The sequence below is a fragment of the Citrus sinensis genome, chromosome 3, assembly GCF_022201045.2.
Source record: "Citrus sinensis cultivar Valencia sweet orange chromosome 3, DVS_A1.0, whole genome shotgun sequence".
NCBI lineage: Eukaryota > Viridiplantae > Streptophyta > Magnoliopsida > Sapindales > Rutaceae > Citrus > Citrus sinensis.
In genome coordinates, this window is record NC_068558.1 from 2,924,678 (window position 1) to 2,950,852 (window position 26,175).

At 36.6% G+C, this 26,175-nt stretch overlaps 6 protein-coding genes across 7 annotated transcripts; 5 read left to right on the plus strand and 1 right to left on the minus strand.

The window, feature by feature from the left end:
* Positions 1-1,428: 1,428 nt before the first annotated feature.
* LOC102629098 (probable cyclic nucleotide-gated ion channel 16) lies at positions 1,429-4,632 on the plus strand. The gene is made up of 6 exons (XM_006477477.4): positions 1,429-1,866; positions 2,052-2,270; positions 2,487-2,794; positions 2,946-3,057; positions 3,195-3,431; positions 3,578-4,632. Exons 1-6 carry the CDS (start codon positions 1,429-1,431, stop codon positions 4,334-4,336), a joined length of 2,073 nt encoding a protein of 690 aa, XP_006477540.2. The 3' UTR covers positions 4,337-4,632.
* Positions 4,633-8,317: 3,685 nt separating this feature from the next.
* On the plus strand, positions 8,318-12,420 carry LOC102613074 (aldehyde dehydrogenase family 2 member B4, mitochondrial). The gene is made up of 11 exons (XM_006476692.4): positions 8,318-8,639; positions 8,980-9,114; positions 9,201-9,343; positions 9,434-9,587; positions 9,673-9,902; positions 10,203-10,292; positions 10,779-10,952; positions 11,032-11,169; positions 11,562-11,699; positions 11,790-11,851; positions 11,948-12,420. The coding sequence occupies exons 1-11, from the start codon at positions 8,561-8,563 to the stop codon at positions 12,219-12,221; spliced, it is 1,617 nt and encodes a 538-aa protein (XP_006476755.2). The 5' UTR covers positions 8,318-8,560; the 3' UTR covers positions 12,222-12,420.
* A 2,351-nt stretch (positions 12,421-14,771) lies between these two features.
* LOC102613373 (U-box domain-containing protein 19-like) lies at positions 14,772-17,147 on the plus strand. Its single transcript, XM_025099508.2, has one exon. The coding sequence runs from the start codon at positions 14,843-14,845 to the stop codon at positions 16,892-16,894; it is 2,052 nt and encodes a 683-aa protein (XP_024955276.2). The 5' UTR covers positions 14,772-14,842; the 3' UTR covers positions 16,895-17,147.
* Positions 17,148-18,018: 871 nt separating this feature from the next.
* LOC102613664 (protein DSS1 HOMOLOG ON CHROMOSOME V) lies at positions 18,019-19,281 on the plus strand. 2 transcript variants are annotated; one of them, XM_006476694.4, is made up of 3 exons: positions 18,019-18,184; positions 18,295-18,405; positions 18,953-19,281. In XM_006476694.4, exons 2-3 carry the CDS (start codon positions 18,315-18,317, stop codon positions 19,081-19,083), a joined length of 222 nt encoding a protein of 73 aa, XP_006476757.1. In that variant the 5' UTR covers positions 18,019-18,184; positions 18,295-18,314; the 3' UTR covers positions 19,084-19,281. The 2 variants fall into 2 exon arrangements, with proteins under 2 accessions (XP_006476757.1, XP_006476758.1); XM_006476695.4 differs by having other exon boundaries at positions 18,054-18,167.
* Positions 19,282-20,600: 1,319 nt separating this feature from the next.
* On the minus strand, positions 20,601-21,032 carry LOC112498303 (RING-H2 finger protein ATL56-like). Its single transcript, XM_052438248.1, has one exon. It carries the CDS (start codon positions 21,030-21,032, stop codon positions 20,601-20,603), a length of 432 nt encoding a protein of 143 aa, XP_052294208.1.
* A 1,239-nt stretch (positions 21,033-22,271) lies between these two features.
* On the plus strand, positions 22,272-25,187 carry LOC102614339 (zinc finger CCCH domain-containing protein 1). Its single transcript, XM_006476696.4, has 4 exons — positions 22,272-22,522; positions 22,629-22,701; positions 22,818-23,638; positions 24,871-25,187. The coding sequence occupies exons 2-4, from the start codon at positions 22,659-22,661 to the stop codon at positions 24,976-24,978; spliced, it is 972 nt and encodes a 323-aa protein (XP_006476759.1). The 5' UTR covers positions 22,272-22,522; positions 22,629-22,658; the 3' UTR covers positions 24,979-25,187.
* Positions 25,188-26,175: the final 988 nt, after the last annotated feature.

A 26,175-nucleotide genomic window follows, 5' to 3' on the forward strand; every position in this document is an offset into this window, starting at 1 on the left:
TACAGTGTTGATCCTAATTAAAATCAGTGATGGCATCGTTATTTTGTCATCATACTTTATATACTCGCAGTATCAAGTAAAAATACTCCTCATCCCATTTAAACAACGTGTGTAAAGATCGAAGTATCCTTTTATAACTAAATCTAATTAAAATTTAATAGAATTTGAGGTTTCTATAATGTTGGGAGTAGACTGAGCTTTCTCATTCTTTCTATATGGGGGTTAAACTAAAATTTACCCTAACACATCAATTATCACATAATCGAGAAAATTAATTTGACAAGTTGGGCAGTTTTTCTCTCTCTTTCCCCTTTTGTTTAAATGATGAAAAGTTGTATTAATATAAAAATTGAAGAAAAAAATTATAAGCTGGGTAGCAAATCTACATTTGGAAAGACCCCATACATCTCGATTAGACTCTTGTGAATGGGTTGAGGGGCAAAATCCCACCATGTGAAAGCACTGCAAGCTAATCTCACATTTTTTAATCTATCAGCTACCATAAGTGTACACACACACCCCTCTCTGCAAACGTGAGAGCAAGGAAAATCTGGATGACTGATCAAGTATCTACAATTTGACCAACGACTTTGAAAGGCTACCAAGGAGGTGAGAAATCTGAAATTTGCAGACAATTAATGGCATCTAAAGAGTCACTCTCAAGCCAAACTTTATGGATAAAGTATCTACAATTTGACCAACGACTTTGAAAGGCTACCAAGGAGGTGAGAAATCTGAAATTTGCAGACAATTAATGGCAGCTAAAGAGTCACTCCCAAGCCAAACTTATGGATAAAGATTCTTTTCTCATCCGATCTTCATTTGAATAAATTTTATTAATATGATTGGTGGTTAATAAATTAAAAAAATTAATTAAATTATAATTATCTACTAACACTAAAACACAAGTAACATAAGATCTATAAAAAATTAGGAGTGTTCAGATCAAGAAAGAATCTTGATCCAAACTTTATACTACCCATGCTCAATAGCTATCTAAATTGCCAAAATTATAGCAAAAATCTGAGTATAAAATTAACTCTCAAAGGCTGCGCAAAACACCTTTTAAAGGTACGATTAATTTGATGTGTTGGCCAGTTTGACTCTCTAGTAGTGTATTTGGGACAATCTTAATTACTTCATTGATCAGTTTTAGCCAACGTGTTATCATGAAGATTAATTAGTACCTGCTTGATGGCACCTTATAATTCTCTAAAAAAATAAATAAATAAAATCCAATAATTAAAATTTTTAAAATTCAAATTGTTGGCTCCCCACAAATCTCTCAACAGTCATTTGGCGTTTGAGTTTGACCCCTCTAATATGTTTGTGTTAATGAAACTATCAAAACCACTCGCCCACCCACAAATCACGTGCTTCAGTTTTATCTTCCATGAATGAAAGAAGCAAAAGAAAAAGAAGGAGAAGATGAATACCCTCCAATTGTACGCGTCGTCTGGGTTGACAAAAACGTTGTCCCTGGGACACAAAGACAAGCCATGGCTGAGTTACAAAATCCTGGATCCTCAGAGCGACTTTGTAAACACATGGAATCACATATTTTTTGTAGCATGTATCATTGCCTTGTTTCTGGACCCTCTCTACTTTTACGTTCCAATTATTTCCACCGACTTCACATGCATGACGGTCGATTACACCTTAGTTAGGGCGGTCACTTTGTTGAGAAGCATGGTGGACGCTTTGTTCTTCGCGCACATTATTGTTAAGTTTAGGACAGCTTTCGTGGCCCCTAGTTCTAGGGTTGTTGGAAGAGGAGACCTTGTGAGGGACCCCGGTGTCATTGCTAGACGCTACCTGAAGTCTGATTTTATTGTTGATCTTGTAGCTACGCTTCCTCTTCCCCAGGTGATGTATGATGATGACTAGAACACACATATATATAGATCCAGTACTTAATACTAGCTATATCAGCCGGTTGTGGTCTGTTGTTATATATGCATGTGCACACCAGAGAATTAATTTTCAATTGATAATTAATTACTATATATATATATATAGTAATTATTATAATTGGTGTTGCTTGCATGCAGATTACTAGCTATTTGGTGATAGTGATTCCAGGGACAGATTATCAAGCACCTGATCATGCCAACGGCACTATTGTTTTAATTGTTTTTCTTCAATATATTCCAAGAGTTCTCATTTTGATTACTCTTAACGAACGGATTATGAAAACTGCTGGGGTTATAGCCAAGATTTCTTGGTCGGGGTCAGCTTTCACTCTCCTTTTCTATATGCTTGCCAGCCACGTACGTACGTTGTCACCCTTATAATTTTAATATAAGAGTAAAAAAAAAATTTACATGTTTCAATATATTACTAGTATGTTATTTATTTTTTTTTCGTATTTTACTATCACCTTGAGAATGTTAAGTAAATATACTATCCTTAACAACTGCTACAGCTAGCTTTCATTGCATATAATTAAAACCAAACAGACCAGAGTGTTTAAATTGTGGTTTCAGATTATAGGAGCTACATGGTATTTCTTCTCTTTTAAGCGGCAGCATGCATGCTGGATACAAGTGTGTGAGGGAGAGAGGAACTCAACCCACTCCCCATCTTGTGATCCCATTTTTATCGACTGTTCTGTTAGTGAGCTACCTGAACGCAATGCTTGGCTGGAGCACTCAAGCCTCTATGATGAATGTGCTACAGAAGAGCAACAATTTCCATTTGGAATATTTTATGATGCTATTGATAAACAAGTTGCTGAAACAAATTTCATCAGAAAGTATTGCTACTGCCTATGGTGGGGTTTGAAAAATCTAAGGTATAGATTTATATATATCACTTCTGTTAATTAAGGACTTGCGTTTCTGTATTCAGCAGCAGAGAGAGCAGATGGTGATAAAAAAGTTTTTAAATTTTGACTTGGGTTCTTACTCATTTTCCAATCATTTTTTTCCCTCTCCAATGTGCAGCTCATACGGACAAAATCTAACGACAAGTACTTACATCCTTGAAATATTATTCAGCATGGTCATTTGCATCCTTGGTCTAATCCTGTTCTCATATCTCTTAGGAAAAATGCAGGTAAGCTCTTTACACTATCTGCTAGACATAGCAATTAATGCTACACTCGTGTGCTACATAAATCTTAATTGACGATGTTGCTTCTTAGTCTTGAATGCAAAAAATTTATAGATAAATCTTGATGATATTAATTCAAGAACTATGTGCAATCCACGACTGCTAAACTAGAAGACTGGAGGATTAGAAGGAGAGATACAGAGGAGTGGATGAGGCACCGTCAATTGCCAGAAGGGCTTCGAGAACGTGTGCGCCGGTTTCTTCAATACAAGTGGCTTGCCACCAGGGGTGTGGATGAAGAATCCATTTTGCAATCTTTACCTTTGGATCTCCGACGCACTATTCAGAGGCATCTTTGTCTAGCCTTCGTTCGACGGGTAAGCCCCCCTTAACCCTTAATTGCTGACTACATTTCAAGTGATAAATAAAGCACGCCTAGCTCTTTGCGTGATTAATTTCTCTTTAGTAATTGATTGAAAGTGAAATAGAGTTGGGAAATTATGTTTTGTACTGTTTTCTTCAGGTTCCATTTTTTGCACAAATGGATCAGCAGCTCTTAGATGCCATATGCGAACGTCTCTATTCATCTTTAAACACCAGAGATACATACCTCATTCGCGAAGGCGATCCAGTGAACGAAATGATTTTCATCATTAGAGGACAAGTAGAAAGCTCAACAACAAATGGAGGAAGGGCGGGATTCTACAACTCGATCACTCTCAAGACGGGCGATTTCTGCGGCGAAGAACTGTTGACATGGGCCCTAATGCCAGTCTCCACACTCAATCTGCCGTTATCAACGAGAACAGTCAAGTCACTTACTGAAGTTGAAGCATTTGCACTCAGAGCTGAGGACCTCAAGTTTGTTTCAAGCCAGTTTAAGCGCCTACACAGCAAGAGACTACAGCATGCATTTAGATACTATTCGCACCAATGGAGAGGCTGGGGAGCTAGTTTTATTCAAGCTGCTTGGAGACGATATAAGAGGCGAAAGAAGGCGGTGGAGCTGGCGATAAAAGAAGGGTTGTATGAAATTGTAGAAGAGGAATACCCCGTCGAAGACTCTGCGGGAGGAGCTATTGAGTCTGGCGCTGAGGGGCTAGCAGTTGAATATGCAACCGATGCAGATAGTCCTGGTACGGCACTACTCGCTCCAAGATTGAGCACAAAACGGCTGAGTCTGAGAGTACCAGCATTTAATCCTGACGATTCCAGCATGAAAATGCCTAAGCTGTTTAAGCCTACAGATCCTGATTTCTCTGCGGACCATCATGATAATTGATCTTGTTGATCTTGATGCGGATGGAGAGTGTTGTTTTAGTTAGTATTTGAGTCTCCGCATATGCTTAATTAGTGGCTGGAGCTCAAAGCATTTGGCTTTTAGGCCTCAGAGTTAACAAAAGAATATCAGGATTCAGTGCTATAGAATTAATAATAAATGTGAACATTTTAAATTTCTTTCGGAAAAAAAAGAAAAGAAAAAAGAATGCCTCACAACACTTGCTTTTTTGTTATGACTTGCTCTAATGGATCTTGAAACAGAGCATTATAAAAAAAAAACAAAAGAAACAAACGATCGAAGGCGAACATATCCTAGCTCTCTAAGCATGGGATGTGAAGTGGAAATTGAAACACGTTGTTTGGCAAAACGCAAAAGGGGACTTTTCCTGTTAAATGCTAATTACTGTTAATTATGGCAGATGGATTTAGAGTGATCAGCCGATGATGAGTTTCTTTTTTTCGATGAAAGAAGAAGAAAAATAATACTACGTCTTATAATTGCTCGACTTTTATATCTTGTATTTAAATTTTACAATAGCTCATAGAATTGGCTAAATTTAGGTATCATTTATTTTTTTGTCTGAAATCTAAATGGGTCTGAATTTTTTTAAAGTATGGATGGGTCTGATTACGAAAATTTAAATGACATATTTGTTTTTTTTTTTAAATATCTGAATATAAGTGACATCTTATTTGTTTTTACAATAAAAAAATCTTAAATTTAGTTATTTGATATTTGTGTCCTGGTGTAGTGAATCAGCAAGCCTTTAACCAAGCTAAACTGATCACTGCCCTAGGATGCTTGTGATTTAGTCAATGCAAGTTGCACACACCCAAGATCTATTTAGATAAACTCACTCAAGATCAACAAAGCACAAGAACTAATAACACGAACAAGAACCAGAATCAAGAAAGCCACATACACCAAGATTAACGTGGTTCAGCTGAGCATTCCATGCTCAGCTTACATCCACGGGAGAAGCCTCAAGATGAGCTTTATTGAAACAGTAATGAAGATCGTTACAGAGCCTTACACCAGACTTTACAAAGAACAAGTTAACACTTTCTCTCTCACAAAACCCTCTCAGCAAGACTCATGAATTCGTCATTGAATCTCCCCAAAAAACCAGCCTTTATACTTTGTTTGGGTAGCTAGCTTGATTACCAGAATGAGCAGCTTGTTGACACGTAGTTAACAACCTTAACGAACTCTGAATAACCTTCGTCACATGCTTCCTCACGTGGTTACTTAAACTGATATGCAAAACGCGCTCAAGCCCTGTTGTTTCGATCAATTCGTTTTCTGTTAAGAACCAGCTGAGAAGCACGTGAGCTTAATGAAGTTTTACAGCTCCAAAACACGGTCGTTTCTGGAAACCAAACTTGATTCATTTAACTCACTAAATTAAAACAAAAAAGAGAATTAGATTTTATAGTTTAAGAAATAAGTTATTTTACATATATATTTTTGAAATATAATATTTACTTTTCATTCAAACTTTTTTCTATTAAGATCAAAATCACAAAAAATTATTTTTTATTTAAATATAAATATCTGAAAATCAAAAAATAAATATACAGCATGTACGTAGAATAGATTAATGATTATTCTAGTTTTTGTCCCATGCATTTAAAAATTGTTATGATTTGTTTCGCATATTTAAAACCTGGGATCTTTAAAGCAATGAAGCCCCAATGAACAAAATAACTATTTTAAAAACTAAGATTATATAATTATATTATTGTTTATTTGACAAAAAAAATTTGGGTCCAAAGGACGCTATAGAATAATTCCACCCCTGAATCCTTCGAAGTAAGACTGACATAGGTTATCTGGGAGATAATAAACCTATCCGCTAAAATTCTGCCGTTTATCAAATCAGTAAATCCTAAAGTACTAAAATCAATTCATCCCTCTTTCAAATGACACGGCGTTTTCTGCTTTCCTGGACAAAGATCTGTTTGTATCAAAAGATAATAATGCTTAATTAAACGCTGGGACCTACTCGCCGCTGGCTCCCATCGTCTAACCTAACGCTTTTACCCAATTTTATTTATTCATTTAGTTTCGGCATTTAAAAAGATGACGCATTAATCTAGGCTCATTATTATGATATCTTTTGGTAGAATATTCCATAACAAAACAGAATCAATCGATTGAGATGGACCACCTTACCATACTACACTTTTAACTTTATTTCAATATATGGTCGGGTCGTGTGTTTGATTCTTAGCCGGGATATTTCATATTTATAAGCATCATAAAAATAAAAGTGCTAGCAATTTTTTTTGTCTTTTAAGGTACTTCAATGGAAAATTATTCGTTATCCTCTCAAAGTCTTATTTTAAAACAAACAAAATAAATTAAAAATAAAACATTTGTTACTTGTTCAACCATTTATTGATTGTCCGTAAAACGCATTCTATGTATATTTTTATAACCAATTTGAGAGTATAGTGAGATAATTAGACTATCAAAGTTCAGTTATTAAGATGTTTAATAATACTTATAATTAAATTTTGATAATTTAATAAAAAAATTTCTGAAACTTCTATATCATAATTTTAATTTTTATAATTTTTATTTCACAAGTATAGTACTTCACTATCAAACCTTTTTGGCCAAAGAAAAGGAATCAAATTCAGACAAAGAATCAGAAACTAGAAAGTCCCAAAGACGGCTACGTTTGCGGTGCAAAAGTTGCACCATACAACTTTTTTTTTTTTTTTTGTTCTTATCCGAAGTAACCGTTGGATTCAAAGTAAAGTGATCAGACAGTCAATAGCTTCACACGTGGCATAAAGGATACCAATCAAATCGGTTAGTGCTCCTCCACATCAAACTCACAAGCATGGTTATCATCGTATATCAGCAATCAGCAATCAACATGTTACAAGTAACGAAGAACAACAGAGTCCGCTCCTCTAAAGAAGAGCAAACCAAGTGCTTGACAAAAGTACTAAAAGAAGAGCAATCCAGCAAAACTGGTACGAGGATGACAGTGAAGCTTTTAATCAACTTTGTTTTTTTATTCATTAATCTATTGTTGTAAAACCAAGATAAAATTAAATCGATTTCTTTTTTTCTTTTTCTTTTTTCAATTGAAAGTTATAAGCTGCGATATGGTTAGCTCAGTATTTAGAATAACAATTTATGCTGATGATTGAGGATAAGGCTTAATAAACCAATAGTGTTAACGACTGAACCACAAAGACACAGTTCATAATTTGACGCCACTCATTTTCTGCAACGCGTTCAAACTGCTGCCGGTAACCATTTATTTATTTAATGAATATTTTTCGACCGTTAGATTTAATAAGGATGCATCCAACGGGTTTATCTAATAAAGACAAAAAAGTTGAGATCGCACAACAGTTACTCTACAGTTGAATCTGTTAAAGATAAATCATTTTTTAAGTGCGAGTGTTTTTTTTTTTTTTTTTAATATGAACATGTTCTTAAATCAGACATTTAAAAGAATTTTTTAAAAAAATTATAAAATCATGTATTTTAAAATAGTTAAAAAATAATTCTAATAAACTTTCTTAAGTTAAAAAATAGTTTGTATAAAAAGAAAACCTTTGTTAAAGACATGCTCTCCCTTAAAAAGCCAAACCGGAAGGCCTCGAAAACAGCTCCGCACGCGCTTCCCCACGCGTGGAAAGGAGAACGAGGGGTATTAATATGATTACTCAAAGTAAGCATTTGCCCTGCCCAGCACGAAAAGTTAGAACGTCTTCGTCTCTTAGCATAGCCTAAGGGGCCTGCTGCTGCACTCAAAACACTGTCGCCTACTAAACACACCAACTTTTGCATCATTTGATTTTGATCCCGTAAAAATCAAATATTATATTTCCTTTTAACATAAAATAATACAAACCAACCACTTCAATGTATATACTATCTTATCTTCTCCTCATCCACCCAAAAAAATAGCTTATTGCTGGACATGGACTCATTCGCATTTGTCATTTGGCCGGTCACTTTCTAAAACGTATATTTTTCATTTATTTAAAGGAATAAATAAATAATAAACTTGTGAATTTGGATACACGTGTGTGATGTGTCCAAGAAGTGGCACTCGCCAGCTTGAATAAGAGTGTAGAGTGTGAGAGATTTTTGTTTCTATGCATGCAGTTGCAAGCTTAACTTGCTAGGACAAAAGTTGCAGAGAGAGAGAGAGAGAGAGAGAAGAGTTGAATAGGTCGCTTCTTCGCTTTGGCTATGGCAGCTGCTCGCAGAATCTCCACCTTGCTGTCTCGTTCTTTCCCTTCTGCTTCTCCTTCTCTGCTTCGCTCTCTTGGTATTTTTTTTCTTTTTTTTTTTTTAAATATTTACTTCTTAGTTTATGTTATTATTTTTTAATTTTATTTTTTCTTCATGTTTTGATTGTTTGGTATGTGTTTATATGGCTTTTGAAAGTCCATCACGATAAGTTTTTTATTTATGTACCCTTTGTTGCCTTTCATTGGCTGAGAAATTTGCGGGAAAATTATTAGAATTTTTTTTTTTAATCTTGTTTTTGTTGATATAAAGTCTGCTTTTGAGTCTAACGTAATAATCATATAACTATAAAAGTAATATTAATTTTCATCCTTAAAATTTTATTCTGAAACTCACTGTTTATACAATATGATATTTAGGTAGGGAGTCTAGCAGGGCAAGAGGCATCAGCAGGTTTAGCACAGCTGCTGTTGTTGAAGAGCCAATCATTCCACCTGTTCAAATTAGTTACACTAAGAATTTAATAAATGGCCAATTTGTAGACGCAGCATCAGGTAAGATGATTGTTTCCTGATATTTTGGAGCTCATTGTTTCTGTTGCTGATAATGAGCCCAATGTTGGAAACTTGTCTGGCCTTAGGCAAAACATTTCCGGTCTACGACCCTCGTACTGCTGAAGTGATTGCTAATGTTGCTGAAGGAGATGCGGAAGATATTGACCGTGCAGTTGCTACTGCTCGCAAGGCATTTGATGAGGGACCTTGGCCAAAGATGACCCCTTATGTACGAAAGCCTCTATTCTTTCTTTGTTACTACATTACGAATTATCATGTAATGATTTTAGATTTTAATCTTTCAATTTCTTTTATTCAGGAGAGGTCAAGGATTATGTTGCGGGCTGCTGACTTGATTGAGAAAAACATGGAGGAGCTGGCAGCTTTGGAGACATGGAACAATGGAAAGCCCTATGTACAATCTCTCAAATCTGAAGTACCAATGGTGGTTCGCCTGTTGCACTATTATGCTGGTTGGATTTTTACTAAAATGAATTTCATTTCACCTCATTAAGTGTTAATTGTTGAATATCTAATATTTTCTCTGTTAATATCCAGGATGGGCTGATAAAATCCACGGACTAACTGTCCCTGGTGATGGAAATTACCATATTCAAACTTTACATGAACCAATTGGCGTTGCTGGCCAGATAGTTCCCTGGAACTTTCCTCTTCTCTTGTTTACTTGGAAAGTAGCGCCTGCACTAACTTGTGGCAATACTATTGTTCTAAAGTCTGCTGAGCAAACGCCTTTGACTGCTCTGTATGTGGCAAAGCTATTCCATGAGGTAGAATCGGAAACAATTTTGTTATATTCTCTTAATCAACAAGTGCTTTTCCTCTTGCATAATTCAATGCAAATCAAGCGATTGTCTAATGCAGATAAGCTAGCAGAAATTCACTGTTAGATGGTTGTTAATTTGTTATGCGATACCAATATGAAAGTAAATTCATGTCGTAATGCAATTTCCTCAAATCTTACTTTTTATTTCATGTTTGATTTGTCTTCTTTTCTGTTGGCACCATTGTTCAGAATATGAAGAGCAGATACTGGTATTATCTCTTTACTGATTTTCAAAATTTGACAGGCTGGTCTTCCCCCTGGTGTTTTGAATGTAGTCTCTGGTTATGGTCCAACAGCTGGTGCAGCTCTTGCCAGCCATATGGATGTGGACAAGGTAGTTCTTGAGCTCTACCTATTATTCATTATCGTCAGAATATAATTTCTGGCGTATGTCATATCCTTATTCATCCCTGTACAATTCTCTGGTTTAGAGTTGCCTCCATGTTCTGTTAAATGAAATTAAGGATGAGTTATGCCTTGGTATTTTGGAGGGCGGCCACACATGATCCATCAAGTGGAAAATTATCTCAAAGCTTCATGCTTGTTTGTCCAAGAAGCTTATTTGGCATTTTTTTATGCTTGATTTCTTTAATATATATATATATATATATATATATGTTCGACCAGTTGTAGTTTAACCATCAATTATGTGGATTGCCGCTTGACTGCTTTTGGAACACAATTTAACTATTTCTGGTGGAGAACATTTTTACTTGCCACTTATGTTGTATATTATACAAGCCTAAGCATGCGTTATTATCACATTTGGCATGCTTACAAAACACAAGTGACTAATAACCTCCTCCCGCTACTTTTGCAGCTGTCTTTTACAGGACACTGTGATACTGGTAAGATTGTTCAGGAACTGGCTGCAAAAAGCAACCTTAAGCCAGTAACCTTAGAACTTGGAGGGAAATCACCATTTATAATATTTGATGATGCTGACGTTGACCAGGCTGTGGAACTTGCACACTTTGCTTTGTTCTATAATCAGGTTGGTTCCAACAAGTTTTTTCCCGTATTTGCTACTTAGCATGTGAGTATACCATCATTTGAAATGTTTCTAAATGCAGGGACAATGTTGCTGTGCTGGATCTCGTACTTATGTACATGAGCGTGTATATGACGAGTTTGTAGAAAAAGCAAAGGCACGTGCTATGAGGCGTATTGTTGGCGATCCCTTCAAGAGTGGTGTTGAACAAGGTCCTCAGGTACTCTTCTCTGCCGATCTCCCCTCCCTCTCTGGTATGTGATAATTGGATTATTCACCTCAATTTAACAATTTTCTAGTTTATTAGTGCTGCTTTACTTGTTACTTTGAAATAGATCTTATGTATTGTTGCCCCCTCACAGTAACAAAGCAGGACAGGAATGGTGCATTCTCCATTTCTAAAAATCTAAGTTATATAAAAAGAACAACACTAGCACTTATTTTAAAGTGCCCTTATAGTAGATGGCAAATATGCTCTCCATATATTTTTGTATATCTGCAAGTAAATCTTGGCAAGCAATATGATCCCTCTATTCATTTTAATTTATGTGTGAGTAGTATGTGTAGCTGAGAAGCAAACTAATACCGCTCTTGAACCTATGAAAATCTCAGATTGATCCAGAGCAATTTGAGAAGGTCCTTAGGTACATAAGGTCTGGAATTGAAAGCAATGCAACCCTTGAGTGTGGAGGTGATAGATTGGGCAACAGAGGCTACTTTGTTCAGCCAACTGTCTTCTCAGATGTTAAGGTATCATTCATTTCTCTCCTACAATTTCTCGTACCAATTTTTTCTTTCATAATACTCCGTGTTGTTACTGACTGCACTTCTATAAAATAGGATGACATGTTGATAGCACAGGATGAAATCTTTGGCCCGGTGCAATCCATCTTGAAGTTCAAGTGAGTAAAGAACTTCCTCATCCGTGTTTATTAGAGATCAGTAGCATTGCATTCCCTTCTCTCTTATTCTTTTTTTTTTTTCTTCTGCTTTGTCAGGGAAACTGATGACGTTATAAGAAGAGCAAATAAAACACGCTTTGGTCTAGCTGCTGGGGTTTTCACCAAGAGTGCAGACACTGCTAACACCATGATGCGTGCACTGAGAGCTGGGACTGTATGGATTAACTGCTACGACGTGTTTGATGCTGCTATTCCTTTCGGTGGGTACAAGCTGAGTGGCATAGGCCGGGAAAAGGGAATTTACAGCCTTAACGCTTACTTGCAAGTAAAGGCCGTCGTTCAACCTGTGAAGAACCCAGCATGGCTCTAGTTTCCTGAAGTTCCCCCTCCCTTTTAATCTGTGTTTATGAATAAGGACAGCGTGCAAATATCAGCTTGTAATTATGGAGCAAATGGATAATTTACTTTAAAAGAACTTACTTTCTTTTGTGCTGTAAGCACAATGATGCATGTCTGTTGATCAAGGCAGCTTTCACTGAAATTTGAATGGTATGGAGTGTTATTGTATACTTTTATCCTAGATCCAAGACTGAAAGATCGAACTGCCATGAAGGATTAGCCGGCTTGCCAAACCTACGGTTTGTTCTTTTTAAGGTCTGGGTTCAAGCTTCCATGGGCACTTCTCTCCGTTTTCAGCCAAGCTGGGTACAGAGTTCATACATTTAGGCTACCTTGATTATCGACGTGATCAATTCAAGCTTATCCAATTTAAATGCCAATAATATTTTTTAGGTCTTGGAAAAATTGTCAGCAATAAAATCCAGATGAGATCGTTGAGTGGTCGAAATAACATGAAACGTGTTGGCAAGCCAAGGAAATGACGGTTTAGCGTTCCTGACTCGTTAAGATCAATTCTTTGTGAACAAGGCAAAGATTGCTGATTTGTTTACACTCGTACTCGGACATACGTGATATTTGTTTATATGCACATGCTGGTTTGTTTATTTTATTCCGTTAATATGGCTTTAACTCATTGGTTCCGAAAAACATCCAACACGCTGATTTGCAGAAAGGTCAAGATCGCAATCAACACCGTTGGCATGCCAAGAGCCGTTGATTCATGTTTGGTCAAAATAACACGATGCTTCAGTTACTAAAACAAGACGCAACAAAACGGGCGGGGAGGCCGATTGTCGAGTGGGGCCTGGGTAGTTGGCACCGAGTGTTTTACTCATAAACATAACATTCACGAACCCATAAATTAGTGACAAAACAAAAGTTTAATTCACACCTTTATATGTAGTATTTAAAATGAACTATGCAATGTATTGACCACTTAATTGTCGTCATGCAAATATAAGAAGCGCGTATTATTAGTCATGAAGTTATTGGTGCACGTAAACACTGCCATTAGTCTTAGTCATAATTGTTTTTTTTTTTTTTTTTAATATGAAAATATACGAAAGCAACAATAAGGAGAGTTTATGGCCATAAAGCTAACAGGGGTTGGTGAAACTTCCAAGAGTTCGCGAAATGTAAACAGATTTGCATGGATAGCATGGGACCCCCATTCAAACGACCCATCAACCGATGAGATTTGGATTTTGTATGATCCCATAGATTCTCTCCACCAGAAAATTTAACAAATTTCAAGTCGGAAAAATTGAGTCATGTACACATGCATTTGCACCGCACACACGGATAGTCCCACCATCATAAACGATAAAACAGTTTTAATGACGGATGGAGACTGGCCGCGAAAGTGGTGAGGATGATTTGGCTACAGTGCTGTGAATTGCCAAACAAAATAAATGTGTAACTACTTACACTACGCCAGGTGTATAAAAAAAAAAGAGTAAAAATACATATAAAAAAACCACGACAATGTATATTGAGCGCGGATAAATTGAAACATTCTAATAAATAACATGTGGTTACTAAAAATATCACGTGTTGTCGTGTTAATAGTTCAGTTATAGACAAAAATAATTACCCAATCCAACGGCATAAAATAAAATAAAAGAAAGATTAGTACAAATTTAAATATGAAATTAAATCTTCCGTCAAGTTTAGTTTTTTCATTCTTTTATTCATAAAAATTAACAAAAAAAAATCACCTTTTGACGAATTTTTGATTTGAGCAAGAGAAATTCATATCTAGATTCAAGCACAAATACTCCTTTTGGAGCACTTCATCTCGATGTCGTTCCTAAAACAATCACCCACGCACACTTTTTACTTCATTTGATCATGAATCAAACACAGACTTGAGTATTAGACTATCCTATCAATTGTGTAGTATTTGAAGCTCGAAGACAACAGAGGGAAAACACAGGATCATTGCCCCATTGTTGTTTATTAAAATTCCTCCTCCAGTCCAGTTGCCATGGCTACTTTATTGATAATTCCAATGAAAAATTAATCCTAATTTAACACGTAATTATCTGACTAATTAACAATGTTTCCTTCTTCATCCTGGAAACACACGCAACTTCCTTTTGAAAATTGATCAAATGTGAGTCATTCCCTAAGCTTTGACACTCTGAACATTCTGACATGCCCCTCCCCGGGGGAAACATGGCACCTTCTGATACGTCCACGTGTAAGTCGGTTAATGGGACCCACCTTACTAATGCCTTTCGAAGCAACGACAAATCTGCCCGTACAACCCGAATCAGCGTCCTTACAGTTATTTTACCAGGTTCCAGACGAAGCAACATCAGGCCAACCGAATTGTTACACGTGTTACGAACACGTGTTGTGAAAAACTCGCGCCATCTCTGAGCAACTCTTCCCAGTCAACCAAGCTATCCCTGACAGCTCGATCTCTGCCACGTGTCCTTTATGATTTATCCAAGTTGGTCCTTTAATGCCCCTTTACATTTTGGGCCGACTAATATAAGTACAGATATTTAATGAATACTCATTCAAGTTTTACATTCAAAACCAAAACTGCTTTGTTCTCCTTTTGTTTCCCTCTGTTTTACTTCAATGATAAAAAAAACAAATCAATCCGATCGTCGGGTTTTGTCATTTCCGGCGGTTCACCCATGTGAGGCCATTTCTCCGGCGACGCTGTTGAATTCTTTGATCACTCTTGCCAACGGCGTATGCAGTAACAATTCAAAATTCTTTGCGACTCAAAGAAGAAATGCCCGTGAAGCAATTCGTCAAATAGGAATTCTTTTAATATTCTTCGAGGAGATTCGCGACCGTGGATTGAATCTTTCGGACTTGGTGGTTCTTTGCTTTTCGGAGCTTCACTTGACCTTCCAGAAAGTCCAATTCTTGATGGAAGATTGCACCCGAGAAGGAGCCAAGCTCTGGGTTCTAATGAAGTCTCAGTTTATTGCAACTCAGTTTCGTGTTCTCATCCGAGCAATCGCTACGGCTCTCGACGTTTTTCCATTGGATACAGTGGACATTTGTGGTGAAGTGAAGGAATTGGTTGATTTGGTGGCGAAGCAAGCAAGGAAAGCCAAGTTTGAGCTTGACAAGGAGGATGAGCGAGCCATGAAACGAGTTCTTTCAATATTGAATTATTTTGAGAAGGGAATTGAGCCTGATTCGGGATTCATGACGTGGGTTCTTGATTATCTCGAGATTAAAAGCTGGAGTGATTGTAACTCGGAAATCAAGTTTTTGGAAGAACTCGTTGCATTGGAATGCTCAGATTCGGAAGAGAGGGAGGTCCCATTTCTAAGCAGCCTAGTGGGATTCATGAGCTATTGTAGAGTAGTAATTTTCGAGACATTGGATTATCGAAGCAGTGATCAAATTGACGTGAGATGCAATATGGAGACGCTTAGTTGCTTGAATCCAGAGGACTTTCGATGCCCGATTTCACTCGAGCTAATGACTGATCCGGTGACAGTATCTACCGGCCAGACGTATGATCGATCTTCGATACAAAAGTGGCTCAAAGCAGGGAATATGCTGTGTCCGAAAACAGGGGAAAAACTGACAAATACAGAATTGCTTCCGAACACAACTCTCAAGAAGCTTATCCATCAGTTTTGCGCCGACAATGGCATCTCGCTGGCCAAATCCGGCAGAAAAAGTCGTGACATAACGAGGACGATTATTCCAGGTAGTCCTGCAGCAGCAGAGGCGATGAAGCTTATGTCGAGATTTCTTGCAAGGAGACTGTTTTTCGGAACAAATGAAGAGAAAAACAAGGCAGCCTACGAAATTCGTTTGCTTGCAAAGTCAAACATTTTCAACAGGTCTTGTATAGTTGAATCAGGCGCAATCCCGCCTCTCTTGAACCTTTTATCTTCACCAGATCAGTGCGTACAGGAGAATGCAGTAGCAGCTTTGCTGAAGCTGTCGAAGCATACTAGTGGCAAGAAAGTGATAGTTGAAAGCGGGGGACTAAAAGTGATCCTTAAAGTGCTAAAATCCGGACTGAGCTTGGAAGCAAGGCAGATCGCGGCTGCAACATTGTTTTACCTTACTTCTGTGAAGGGGTATCGAAAATTGATAGGAGAAACACCGAAGGCAATCCCAGCTCTTGTGAAGCTGATTGAAGAGGGCACCGATTGTGGCAAAAAGAATGCTGTTGTTGCCATTTTCGGGCTGCTTTTGTCTCAAGGAAACCATCAGAAAGTGCTTGATGCTGGTACCGTTCCATTGCTGGCTGATATTTTAGCTTCATCAAATAGAACTGAACTAATAACAGATTCGCTAGCAGTTCTTGCAAATTTAGCTGAGGATATTCAAGGAACGTCGACAATTCTGAAGACTTCAGCATTGCCTGTAATTATTGGGCTATTGCAAACGTTAACTTCACGAGCTGGGAAAGAGTATTGTGTCTCAATATTACTCTCTTTATGCAGCAATGCTCGTGAAGAGGTGACTGCAAGTTTGGCGAAGGACCCTTCACTCATGAATTCACTATATTCTCTCACAACAGATGGCACATCCCAAGCAAGAAAAAAGGCGCGTTCCCTCATCAAAATTCTTCATAAATTCATTGAAACGTGCTCCTCTGGAGTCGAGGGTTCGGCAGTTCCTCATGAACGACCGCTTCATGTCTGGTAAACTGTTTTAGAATGATTCTATCACTATCAATGTAAATACAGACATACAATATAGCGTACAGAATCACATGGTACTTTGATTGTTTTCAGCTTCTGCGATTTCAATTAGCTCCGTTTTTGTAAGAGCTAATTACTTTTCAGTCTGCTTAGATTAGATACAAATACATAAATAGATCTGTGTAGTTGGCAATTTTTTTCCTTTTTTTTTTGGTGATAAATAAAATGATGTGAGATACAGATACTGCTGAGTGAAATGTACTTTGAATTTTGAAGCACATGATAGTTTTGTTTGATTATGCTGTACAACCTGTATAAATTAATAGGATTGTAACCATATAAAATCTATTAATTAAAAGAGATATTAAATAAATTAATAATTTGTTAATTTATAAAGTTATTAACAATTCAATTAACATACATTTAATAACTAAACATTTAATGTATTTTACTAATATTGAATACGAATTAAACTATACATTCTATTAACCAAAATAATAAGTACATTGTGCATGTTTACTTAATTAAATAATATTCATGTTATATTAACTTAATTAAATGTTATATTTTATATAAACAAGTAACAATAAAGTGATATTTTATATAATTAAAATATCATGCTCAACTACATTTGTAATTTCAACAAATTATTAATTTATGATTTGAATGGGATCACAAAGTCATATGAGATTGTTTTAATTGAGATTATTGATTTAGTCCACTGTCATAAGCCAAGATTATGAAAACTTATTATATAATAGCGATTATTAATTTATAGAGATTTTACTGTATATTGAAACTCAGCTCCGACAATTAAACAGGGATGTATGGTTAATCTTTTTTTTGTCAGTGTCTGACATGATTTTATTTTTTTTCCTTTCATTTGCAAATTTTGCGTGGGCAAATCAAATGTGTATAATTGTAGAATGAAAATTTTCTTGAATAAATTTATCTTCTGTAAAAAAAAAAATCATTTATAATGACACAAATCTGTTCACTAATTTATAAATTAACAATAACAAGGCGTAGTTTGAAATTTTAAGTAATTGTATATGATGTAAAATTTCGAATTAACCTATAATCCTATCAGTTAATACTCTCATCGCCGCGTTAGTGAACGAAAAAAAAAAATTAAAATTACGCGATGCAATAATAAAAGGCCAAACGACACCGTTTAGGACAAAAGGTAGTATGGATTTATAGTGCAACCTTTTCGGTTTAGTGGTCATTCTCGTCTGAACTAGAACGTTCTAGGATCGTCCAACGAAACCCTAATTGTAAAAATCAATCTGTTGTAAGGCGGTTTTATTTTTTATTTTTTTGGTCAATAAATTATTCATCGTCAGGTTCAGGCATGATAGATATGTAAATATATAACAATCTAGATTTTGATACTAACTGCAGGTTCTACTGTGAGCATTAGAATGGCGGCCGAACCAAAGACAGTGACCGAAGATGCGAAGATCGACTTGTTTGAAGACGACGATGAGTTTGAAGAGTTTGAAATCAACGAAGGTCCGATTTATTGCTCTTTACTTGTAGGGTTCAACGTTGATTTAATTTTATTCTATTTTGGTGAATCTAAGGAGAAATTTATTATTCAATTACTGTCGGGTTTATCTTGCTCTCAACGCAAAAATATATGAATCTATCACCCTAAATTGATCTACGCTTTATGTGATTCGGATTGTAGCCTTCGCCAGGACATAGCTTTTGAGTTCTTTAATCTAAAAATTTTGTTTTTTTTTTTAATTCTGTAAAATAGATAGAATTTTGTTTACTAGGTAACCTAGTGGTGGGTTCTGATGGTAATTGTGAAATGCTTTATGGTATTTGGTTTTCAAAATCTATGCACCAGAGCTTTAGCTTTACAAGTACTGATATAGCTAGTTGCAGACTTGCAGTGACAGGATTCAGGATTTCGTAGCACTTTGATTGCCCGTTGCATGGTCTATTCTGCTACTAATTTCATGAATTGTTTCGAGTTCTTCATTTTGTTAATTTAACAATTAAATATTCTAGTCTGAACTGTTCTTGTTTCTAATGACAATGAATTTGACAGAATGGGAGGAAAAGGAGGAAGGGAATGAAGTAACACAGCAGTGGGAAGACGATTGGGATGATGATGATGTCAACGATGACTTCTCTCTGCAGCTGAGGAGGGAACTGGAGAACAATGCTGAGAAAAACTGAGCTGAGCTGAGTAACTTGTCATTGTTGTGTGTCATATCTTCCTATTCTGTTGTCACTTGAAGATGGCGAGTTTCAAATCTTTTGTATGCAAAAGAACTTGTGAACTATTAACCATATGCTTGGAAGCTCAGTGCAATTTGTTAAGTGCAGAACCCATATGGTTTTGTTAATTCCAATCTTTTTTAAGAGTTTAATATCTGCCAAAGAATCATTTCAACTATTCGCGCACTGATTTTTTATGTGGTCATTCGTATACCAGTGAATTCTGAGTTAACCTTTTTAATTCTGCCCTGGTGAAGGGACGAATGGGAATTTAGTGGCGGAAATTCATTTTCACCTGCTTTTTGGTTTGCCTACTGTGAGTCCCATTCTTGAAAACAATTAGGAAGAGAAAATGTATTACGTTTGTTTTACTGGTGCCTTTCATCATCTTTGTTCGTATATTGTCTGTTCAGCTAAGCAGGTTGCATTTGCTTATGGTAAGAGTCTCTTTGAAGGAAGGCGTGGGAGAGAGCTCACTTGAATCTGGAGCCACTATCTGGCCAAAAGATAATTTTGATTTTATCACGTCTACTAAACGACGTATATGAGTTTAAATTTCTTTGATTCTTTCTGCAATTGGCAGCATTTTTAGAATTCGAAATGTCAAGGTATGGTATGAGGGCAAGTACTCTCTCCCATGACTACTCGGCAGAATCCCTGTGTCCTTGTTTTTTAAGAAAATCTTTGGTCCAACAGAGATACTATAATTAATTAATGATTGTATAACAGGTGTTGTTCAACATAATATTATTACATTCGAGATAAGTTTTTAAAATAAATACACACGGTAGAATGTAAAATATTAATTTAATTGTTGGGGGTTTTGTATTTTGTTTTATCGCCTTTTTCCCTTTTTTTGTCGGAGGGTTTGATTTTCCAAATTCATCGATGGTGGATCTTAATAACGTTTTATCCCCAACACGATGAACTGGCGATAAAGTTCAGCCTGATTCGTGAGGCCAAACCCGAAACTTCCAATGGTTAACGCACAAAATAAGTCGCACAAGGCCGGAAATATTAACGAGTAACAGGAAAGGAAAGGACGAATATGAATTCTAATTTATCTAATTTCTCTTTTGAGGAAAGGCCAATCCAGAGTCTCGTTTTGGTTCCCCTCAAGGTGGAACACAAACCTTGGGGCTGGAGTATAGGTCCCCCCTTTACGATCATCTAATATAAAAGTTAGATACATAGCCCACCCACATGAAATTTTAATTTCAAAATATTGGCGACCAGTTGATCGACTTTGTGAGTGACTAAGGAAGTAAAGGCAGACAGCCAAACAAAGTTTGTTTTGCATGCTACTGAATTAGTGTCGGAAAAGGCGAACAGAAACATCAAATTAACCAAAATGAAAGTCATCAAAATTTCACCAAAAAGGCACAAACATCAGGGCTTCCAATCTTTGACATCTGCAGAACTGCATGGATCCACTTCATTCCCGACGAGTTGATTGTGCTTTTTGCTCTTAGCCTTTATGTCAACTCAATTGCAACATCACTAGATACACTACTTCCGTCTTTCAGAATCACACCAACTTTTGAAGGACTCACTCTAGTTCGACAGATTGGGCAAATGGGTGTCTTCAGCAGCCACGAGTCTATGCATTGAGCATGAAAACTATGCCTGCAGTTTGGCAATAACCTGCATTTATCTCCCATCCTGAAATTTTCCAAGCATACAACACAGTCCACGGGGCTACTCCCTCTATCTGCTGCTGCCTTGTACTCAAAGCAAGGAATTTGCTTCAAGTCATCACTAGAAATCATTTTGAAACCACCTTGAGCGAAACCACTTTGTTCATAGCCTCTTCTGAATGCCCTCCCAACAACACAAACATGAATCACAACCAAAGCTGCAATACCCACAAACAGTAAAGTCAAAGAGATTAAAATCTCCATTACCATCATCAATCTCCTTGCTCTTCCTCTCTCTCTCTCTCTTTTTTATCGGTCATAGCAAATGTTTGATCTAATCTTATTCTTAACCGGAACACGAAAGGCAAAAGCTTCAACACTCGTGAAGCTCACAAGTCACGCAATCGTAATAAAATCATTGAATCTATCGAAAGAAACCCGAAATTGAACTGTGATTACAGCGTGTCGTGAAAGGGCTGAAACTGAAACATTGTATTGAGAAAAGAACGATGCTTACATGTGTCGTATGAGAGCTGAGAAAATGTTTGGTAGGCAATCAGAAATTCAAGGTGCCACGATGCTTTTACAAGTGGGCTGGTCTGGACCTTATTTTGTTATTTATTTAGTGACATACGGCATCAAGAACTGACCAAACAATACAAATTTTGATGTTTTTATAGGGAACTTGAAAGTAGCAGGACAAATTGTTTCAGTACACCCTGCTGGAAACTGGTGGTGGCAAGTACCCCGCCCAGTGATAATATAAACATTTGTATGGCTTAAGCTTCTGAGCTTTACTTATGTAACTGTAACTCTTGATGGGATAGACACTTATCTTAGATCATTTGAAGAAATGTTGCCAATCATTTTGTGGTGTTGCTGCGAAACTATTACAAGATGTTGCTTTAAGTAACAAATACCATCATTTCAAGGGATTAATTACATCGAATTACTTGGTGGCTAATACTGAGAGCATGATATGGCGGGCGGGACTGTGTTGCAAAATCATTGGTCAAAGATTGCTTAAAGATTACTTGTTATTGGATTGTATTGCTTCAGAATCACGTCTTTGGTTCATGGCGATTCGTAGGGTAATTGACTACCACAAATGGAATTCTGCCGATTTTGTTGCTAAATGAACCGGCCCGGCCTGCACCGTTCCACATATCCTTGGGCCTGACAATATTTAATAAACTATTATCAAACTGATAAGAACCCCATTACATACACTTACAAGTTATACTAAGAAACCCAATTTAATTTCGTTTACGGTCTTTGTTTAATTTTTCATTTTAATGGAAGTTATGCTAATTGTTTGTTTAATTTCGATAATTCTCAATTATACGATGTCTTTGAAAATATACAGATTTGGAATAAAAAACAGGAGCTCAATATAATAATGTGAGGAAAGCCCGGCAGTGATCCGATTCTCGCTCTTTCGGCAATTATACCTGATGTGACAAAGCTTAATATTATAAATGTAACGAATAGAAGGGGTTTCAATGCGTGCGTCTTTTGGACTTGGGCTTGAGACTTGGACTCGGAGTCGGTTTAATTGGTTACTCAAGAGAAACTCGTAATTTAAAATTTTAAAAAATAAAAAATTAAGAAAAGAGAGAAATTAGAAACCCTAAATTCAGGATTTCAATCGAAATCTTCAATCATATTCCCAATTGCAACTCCATACTCTCGCACGACGTTCATCGACCTCCGGAAACTGATATCGCCGTCACCAGGAAACCGCACAAAAGAATTTTGAGGTTAGTTATCCGTTCGGAATATGTGGATTTCAATTTAATTCGTCGCGTTCAGGGATTAATAAATTCTGAAACTGAAATTAACTGCAAATTATTTCACTACATATAGCTTCGGAGCTCTGCGCTTTTTGTTTTCAAAATGGCAGAGTCGGGTTCAGGCGAAGCTCAACAGGCTGAACAAGGTAAAATTTTCTACTTTGATGGAATATCAATAGCTGTATTTTTATTTTTTTAACTCGTTTATTTAATTTAATTCAGTTTTCTGGTTGATTTTTATTGATCGATTTTTTTTTTTCAGTCTGCAACTTCTTTAGAAAGCCAACTAAGAATAAAAACATCAGAAAGAGAACTATTAGGGAAGATGAAGACGAAGATTCAATTGAAAGCTCAGTGTTACAGAACCTGAAGAAACCTACAAAGCCTGATAGTAAGCTTTACTTTTCAACTGGTCCTTCTAAGAGGGACACATCTGCTGATTCAAATGCTGATTCTGAAAAGCCAATATTTCAGTTTGAGTCTTCAAAGGAAATTCAAGTTCAACACGACAGCAAAGCTACTGCAACCCTAGAAACTGAGACTGATTTCTTGAGGGACTCTCGTGCTCTTCGTGAGAAAGTACTTAAACGATCAGAGGAGGCTTTGAAGGGTAAAGCCTCTGGTGATGAGAAGTTGTATAAAGGGATTCATGGGTACGTTGATCACAAAGCTGGGTTCCGAAGAGAGCACACGGTTTCAAGTGAGAAAGCTGGCGGGTCTCATGGGCCTCTTAGGGCTTCAGCTCATATAAGGGTGACTGCAAGGTTTGATTATCAGCCAGACATTTGTAAGGATTACAAAGAGACTGGTTATTGTGGGTACGGAGATTCATGTAAGTTTATGCATGATCGAGGTGATTACAAGTCTGGGTGGCAGATGGAGAAAGAGTGGGAGGAAGCAGAAAAGGCGAGGAAGAGAAATTTGGCTTTGGGAGGGGGTGATTCAGATGAAGAGGGTGTTGGCCAGAGTGATGACGACGATGAGGATTCATTGCCCTTTGCTTGTTTTATTTGTAGAAAGCCTTTTGTAGATCCTGTTGTGACCAAATGCAAACACTACTTCTGCGAGCATTGTGCTTTAAAGGTATAATCCTGTACTCACTCCATTGGCTTTGTTTTACTTGATATGCATGCTTGCATTTGTGATATTAACTTTGGTGAAAGGTCAAGGGTTTTCTGTATGAAGATTATACTGCTATCTTTGTTATAAAGTTGCTAGGCATGCACACAGAGTTCAAAATTTCTTATGCGTAGTTCCTGCATTAAAGGAAATTTCTGTCTCAATCTCACTACTTGGTTAAACTTCTGTCTGATGGCCATCATGTTAGCTGATGATTTGGCTCCATGAAAAGTGTTTAACAAATTATTCATATGAATTATGATTAATAATATAAGTAATGGGATTCTCTGGAATGTTGTGCTACATCTTATGCGAGTTTGGGAAGGTGATGTATTTGGGTTGGATGCATGGGAGTGGTGGCTTATGAATGTTACACTTATACAGCCCAAACAAATGCTTTAATTTGATTTCTGAATTTCGAGAAAGTGGGTTTTCCCCCCCCCCCCCCCCCCCCCCCCCGGGGCCGCCTTTTTCCTTCTAAAGGCAAGCCTAGACATGAATTATTGATTTAAAATGCCTTTTACCTGTTCTGCCTATGAATGAATGCATGAACTACCTGTTCTACCTATGAATGTTTGCCTAATGCATTAACCATTTCTGATGTAGGAAGCATATGTGGTAGAATAAATTAAGAATTCTAGATTTTGAGTTAATTTAGATTTAGTATTTCATTAGGGATTTGTGTTGTTGTAGTATGTTTATTTTTGTTATATTTGTAATTCTAGTTAGTTAAGATTTAAGATTATTTTTCTTATTTGGATAGGACTAGGATTTAATAGCTACTAATATCAATAGGCTTGTTAGCTTAGTTTATTTTCACACCTTTCATTAAGAAAATCTTCAATTGTTCACCCTTTGGGTTATCTCTATCGTGAATTCGGCATTCTCTCTTTGAAAGCTATCTTAACTCGTTTGTCGAGAGGTACACTAGAACAACTTCTAGCATCGCTTTCACGTTGGGTCAATTTATGAGTAGAGTACAATTGATGTGACATTCATCTATAGGATAATATAATACTAATTTTATAAGTTACGCAGTTCATCATCTAATAGATGAGTGACGAATAGCATTTAGACTGAAGTTGAGGTTCAAATGTTAGGAACCATAGCATTACTGTTTCTAGTATGCTTGCACATGCTCTTGCCATTTTAAACATAATCGAAATTAACATATCTTTTTTAACTGCTTTTTGCAGCATCACTCGAAGAACAAGAAGTGCTTTGTTTGCAACGAACCTACACTTGGCATCTTTAATACAGCTCTTGAGATACGCAAAAGGATGGCTGAAGAGGGTAAAAAATAAGTTATATCTTTTAGCCCCGTAGTGTCCTTTACACGGGTTTCTTTCTGTGATTGTATTTCAGATTTAACCATCAGATAAAGGATTGTGATCAGTGATCACTGAGGTAGAGAAGCTTTTTTCAAGTGTATCCCCTGATGAATGTGAATTACTTTTGACGGAGTTGTTGGAAACGAATCAAAGTGAGTAGCAGATGCAGATCGGTTATTTTAGTATACTGTGTTCCGTTACCTATGCGCTTCCATTCTTCAGCGTTTGCGAAAATATTTACTTAAAAAGAGTAACAGCTGATCAGGATTTCTCTACTTCGACAATAATGCTTACTTCCTTGTTCAACATTCAAATAAACAGTAAATATTCATTTTTGATGAAATGATCCTAACCTCATAAGATTATTTTAGAGTATTAAGCATCCGTTTGGGGCAGCTGCGCTGCCGCAGCGCAGCTGCTCCCCACCCTAAATTCAAGGAGAATGTCTCCTAGAATATAGGGTGGGGAGCAGCTGCCCCAAACGCACCCTAAGTCAATTTAAAATGTTTAATGATTTGCTTATAGAGTTTGGTCATGTAATTTTTAAGTAAATTTTATTTAATTTATTACTTGCGCTGCTCCAAACGCACCCTAAGTCAATTTAAAATGCTTAATGATTTGCTTATAGAGTTTGGTCATGTGATTTTTAAGTAAATTTTATTTAATTTATTACTGGAGCTTAAATCTAACTGCTAAAGAGATTTAGCCGTGTAATTTTTAAACAGTTCTATTTAACTTATTACTGAAGTTGTAAACCCAGCTACAGTGGTTCAAATCCTGATAAAAGGAAGGGAAAAAAATAATGAGGATGGATCTTTCTGATGTATTGTTAACTCGAAGTTGGACAATCTCATTCGAAGCTGAATTAGGCTTTGTTTCGCTACTAGCATTCCTGAAAATGGTGGGCTAATAATTATCAATGACGACGGACAATATTGCAAATTAGTTACCAACAAATCGAAAAATCAGGGATTAATTAAAAATTATAATTATCCAAACCGACCCCCAAAAAAAAAAAAAAAAAAAATCAGCTTACTAGTGTACATGATTTCAGTGGATCACATTAACACATGCATGCACGGAGAAACAGAGGAAATCGCTAAATGCGTACGTCCAAGTTTAATTTGATGGCAAGTTCAGCATTTCTTCTAATTTGATTTCTCACAGTCT

What these genes read in the sequence shown, in the direction of transcription:
- LOC102629098 (XM_006477477.4), top strand. Translation starts at nt 1,429, where the DNA reads ATGAATACCCTCCAATTGTACGCGTCGTCTGGGTTGACAAAAACGTTG. An exon ending in TCTATATGCTTGCCAGCCAC is followed by an intron (nt 2,271 to 2,486) that starts GTACGTACGTTG and finishes TTGTGGTTTCAG; the next exon opens with ATTATAGGAGCTACATGGTA. An exon ending in ATCTCTTAGGAAAAATGCAG is followed by an intron (nt 3,058 to 3,194) that starts GTAAGCTCTTTA and finishes TATTAATTCAAG; the next exon opens with AACTATGTGCAATCCACGAC.
- LOC102613074 (XM_006476692.4), top strand. Translation starts at nt 8,561, where the DNA reads ATGGCAGCTGCTCGCAGAATCTCCACCTTGCTGTCTCGTTCTTTCCCT. An exon ending in GGCCAAAGATGACCCCTTAT is followed by an intron (nt 9,344 to 9,433) that starts GTACGAAAGCCT and finishes TCTTTTATTCAG; the next exon opens with GAGAGGTCAAGGATTATGTT. An exon ending in GCCATATGGATGTGGACAAG is followed by an intron (nt 10,293 to 10,778) that starts GTAGTTCTTGAG and finishes CTACTTTTGCAG; the next exon opens with CTGTCTTTTACAGGACACTG.
- LOC102613373 (XM_025099508.2), top strand. Translation starts at nt 14,843, where the DNA reads ATGATAAAAAAAACAAATCAATCCGATCGTCGGGTTTTGTCATTTCCG.
- LOC102613664 (XM_006476694.4), top strand. Translation starts at nt 18,315, where the DNA reads ATGGCGGCCGAACCAAAGACAGTGACCGAAGATGCGAAGATCGACTTG. An exon ending in AGAGTTTGAAATCAACGAAG is followed by an intron (nt 18,406 to 18,952) that starts GTCCGATTTATT and finishes TGAATTTGACAG; the next exon opens with AATGGGAGGAAAAGGAGGAA.
- LOC112498303 (XM_052438248.1), bottom strand. Translation starts at nt 21,032, where the DNA reads ATGGTAATGGAGATTTTAATCTCTTTGACTTTACTGTTTGTGGGTATT.
- LOC102614339 (XM_006476696.4), top strand. Translation starts at nt 22,659, where the DNA reads ATGGCAGAGTCGGGTTCAGGCGAAGCTCAACAGGCTGAACAAG. An exon ending in AGCTCAACAGGCTGAACAAG is followed by an intron (nt 22,702 to 22,817) that starts GTAAAATTTTCT and finishes TTTTTTTTTCAG; the next exon opens with TCTGCAACTTCTTTAGAAAG. An exon ending in GCGAGCATTGTGCTTTAAAG is followed by an intron (nt 23,639 to 24,870) that starts GTATAATCCTGT and finishes TGCTTTTTGCAG; the next exon opens with CATCACTCGAAGAACAAGAA.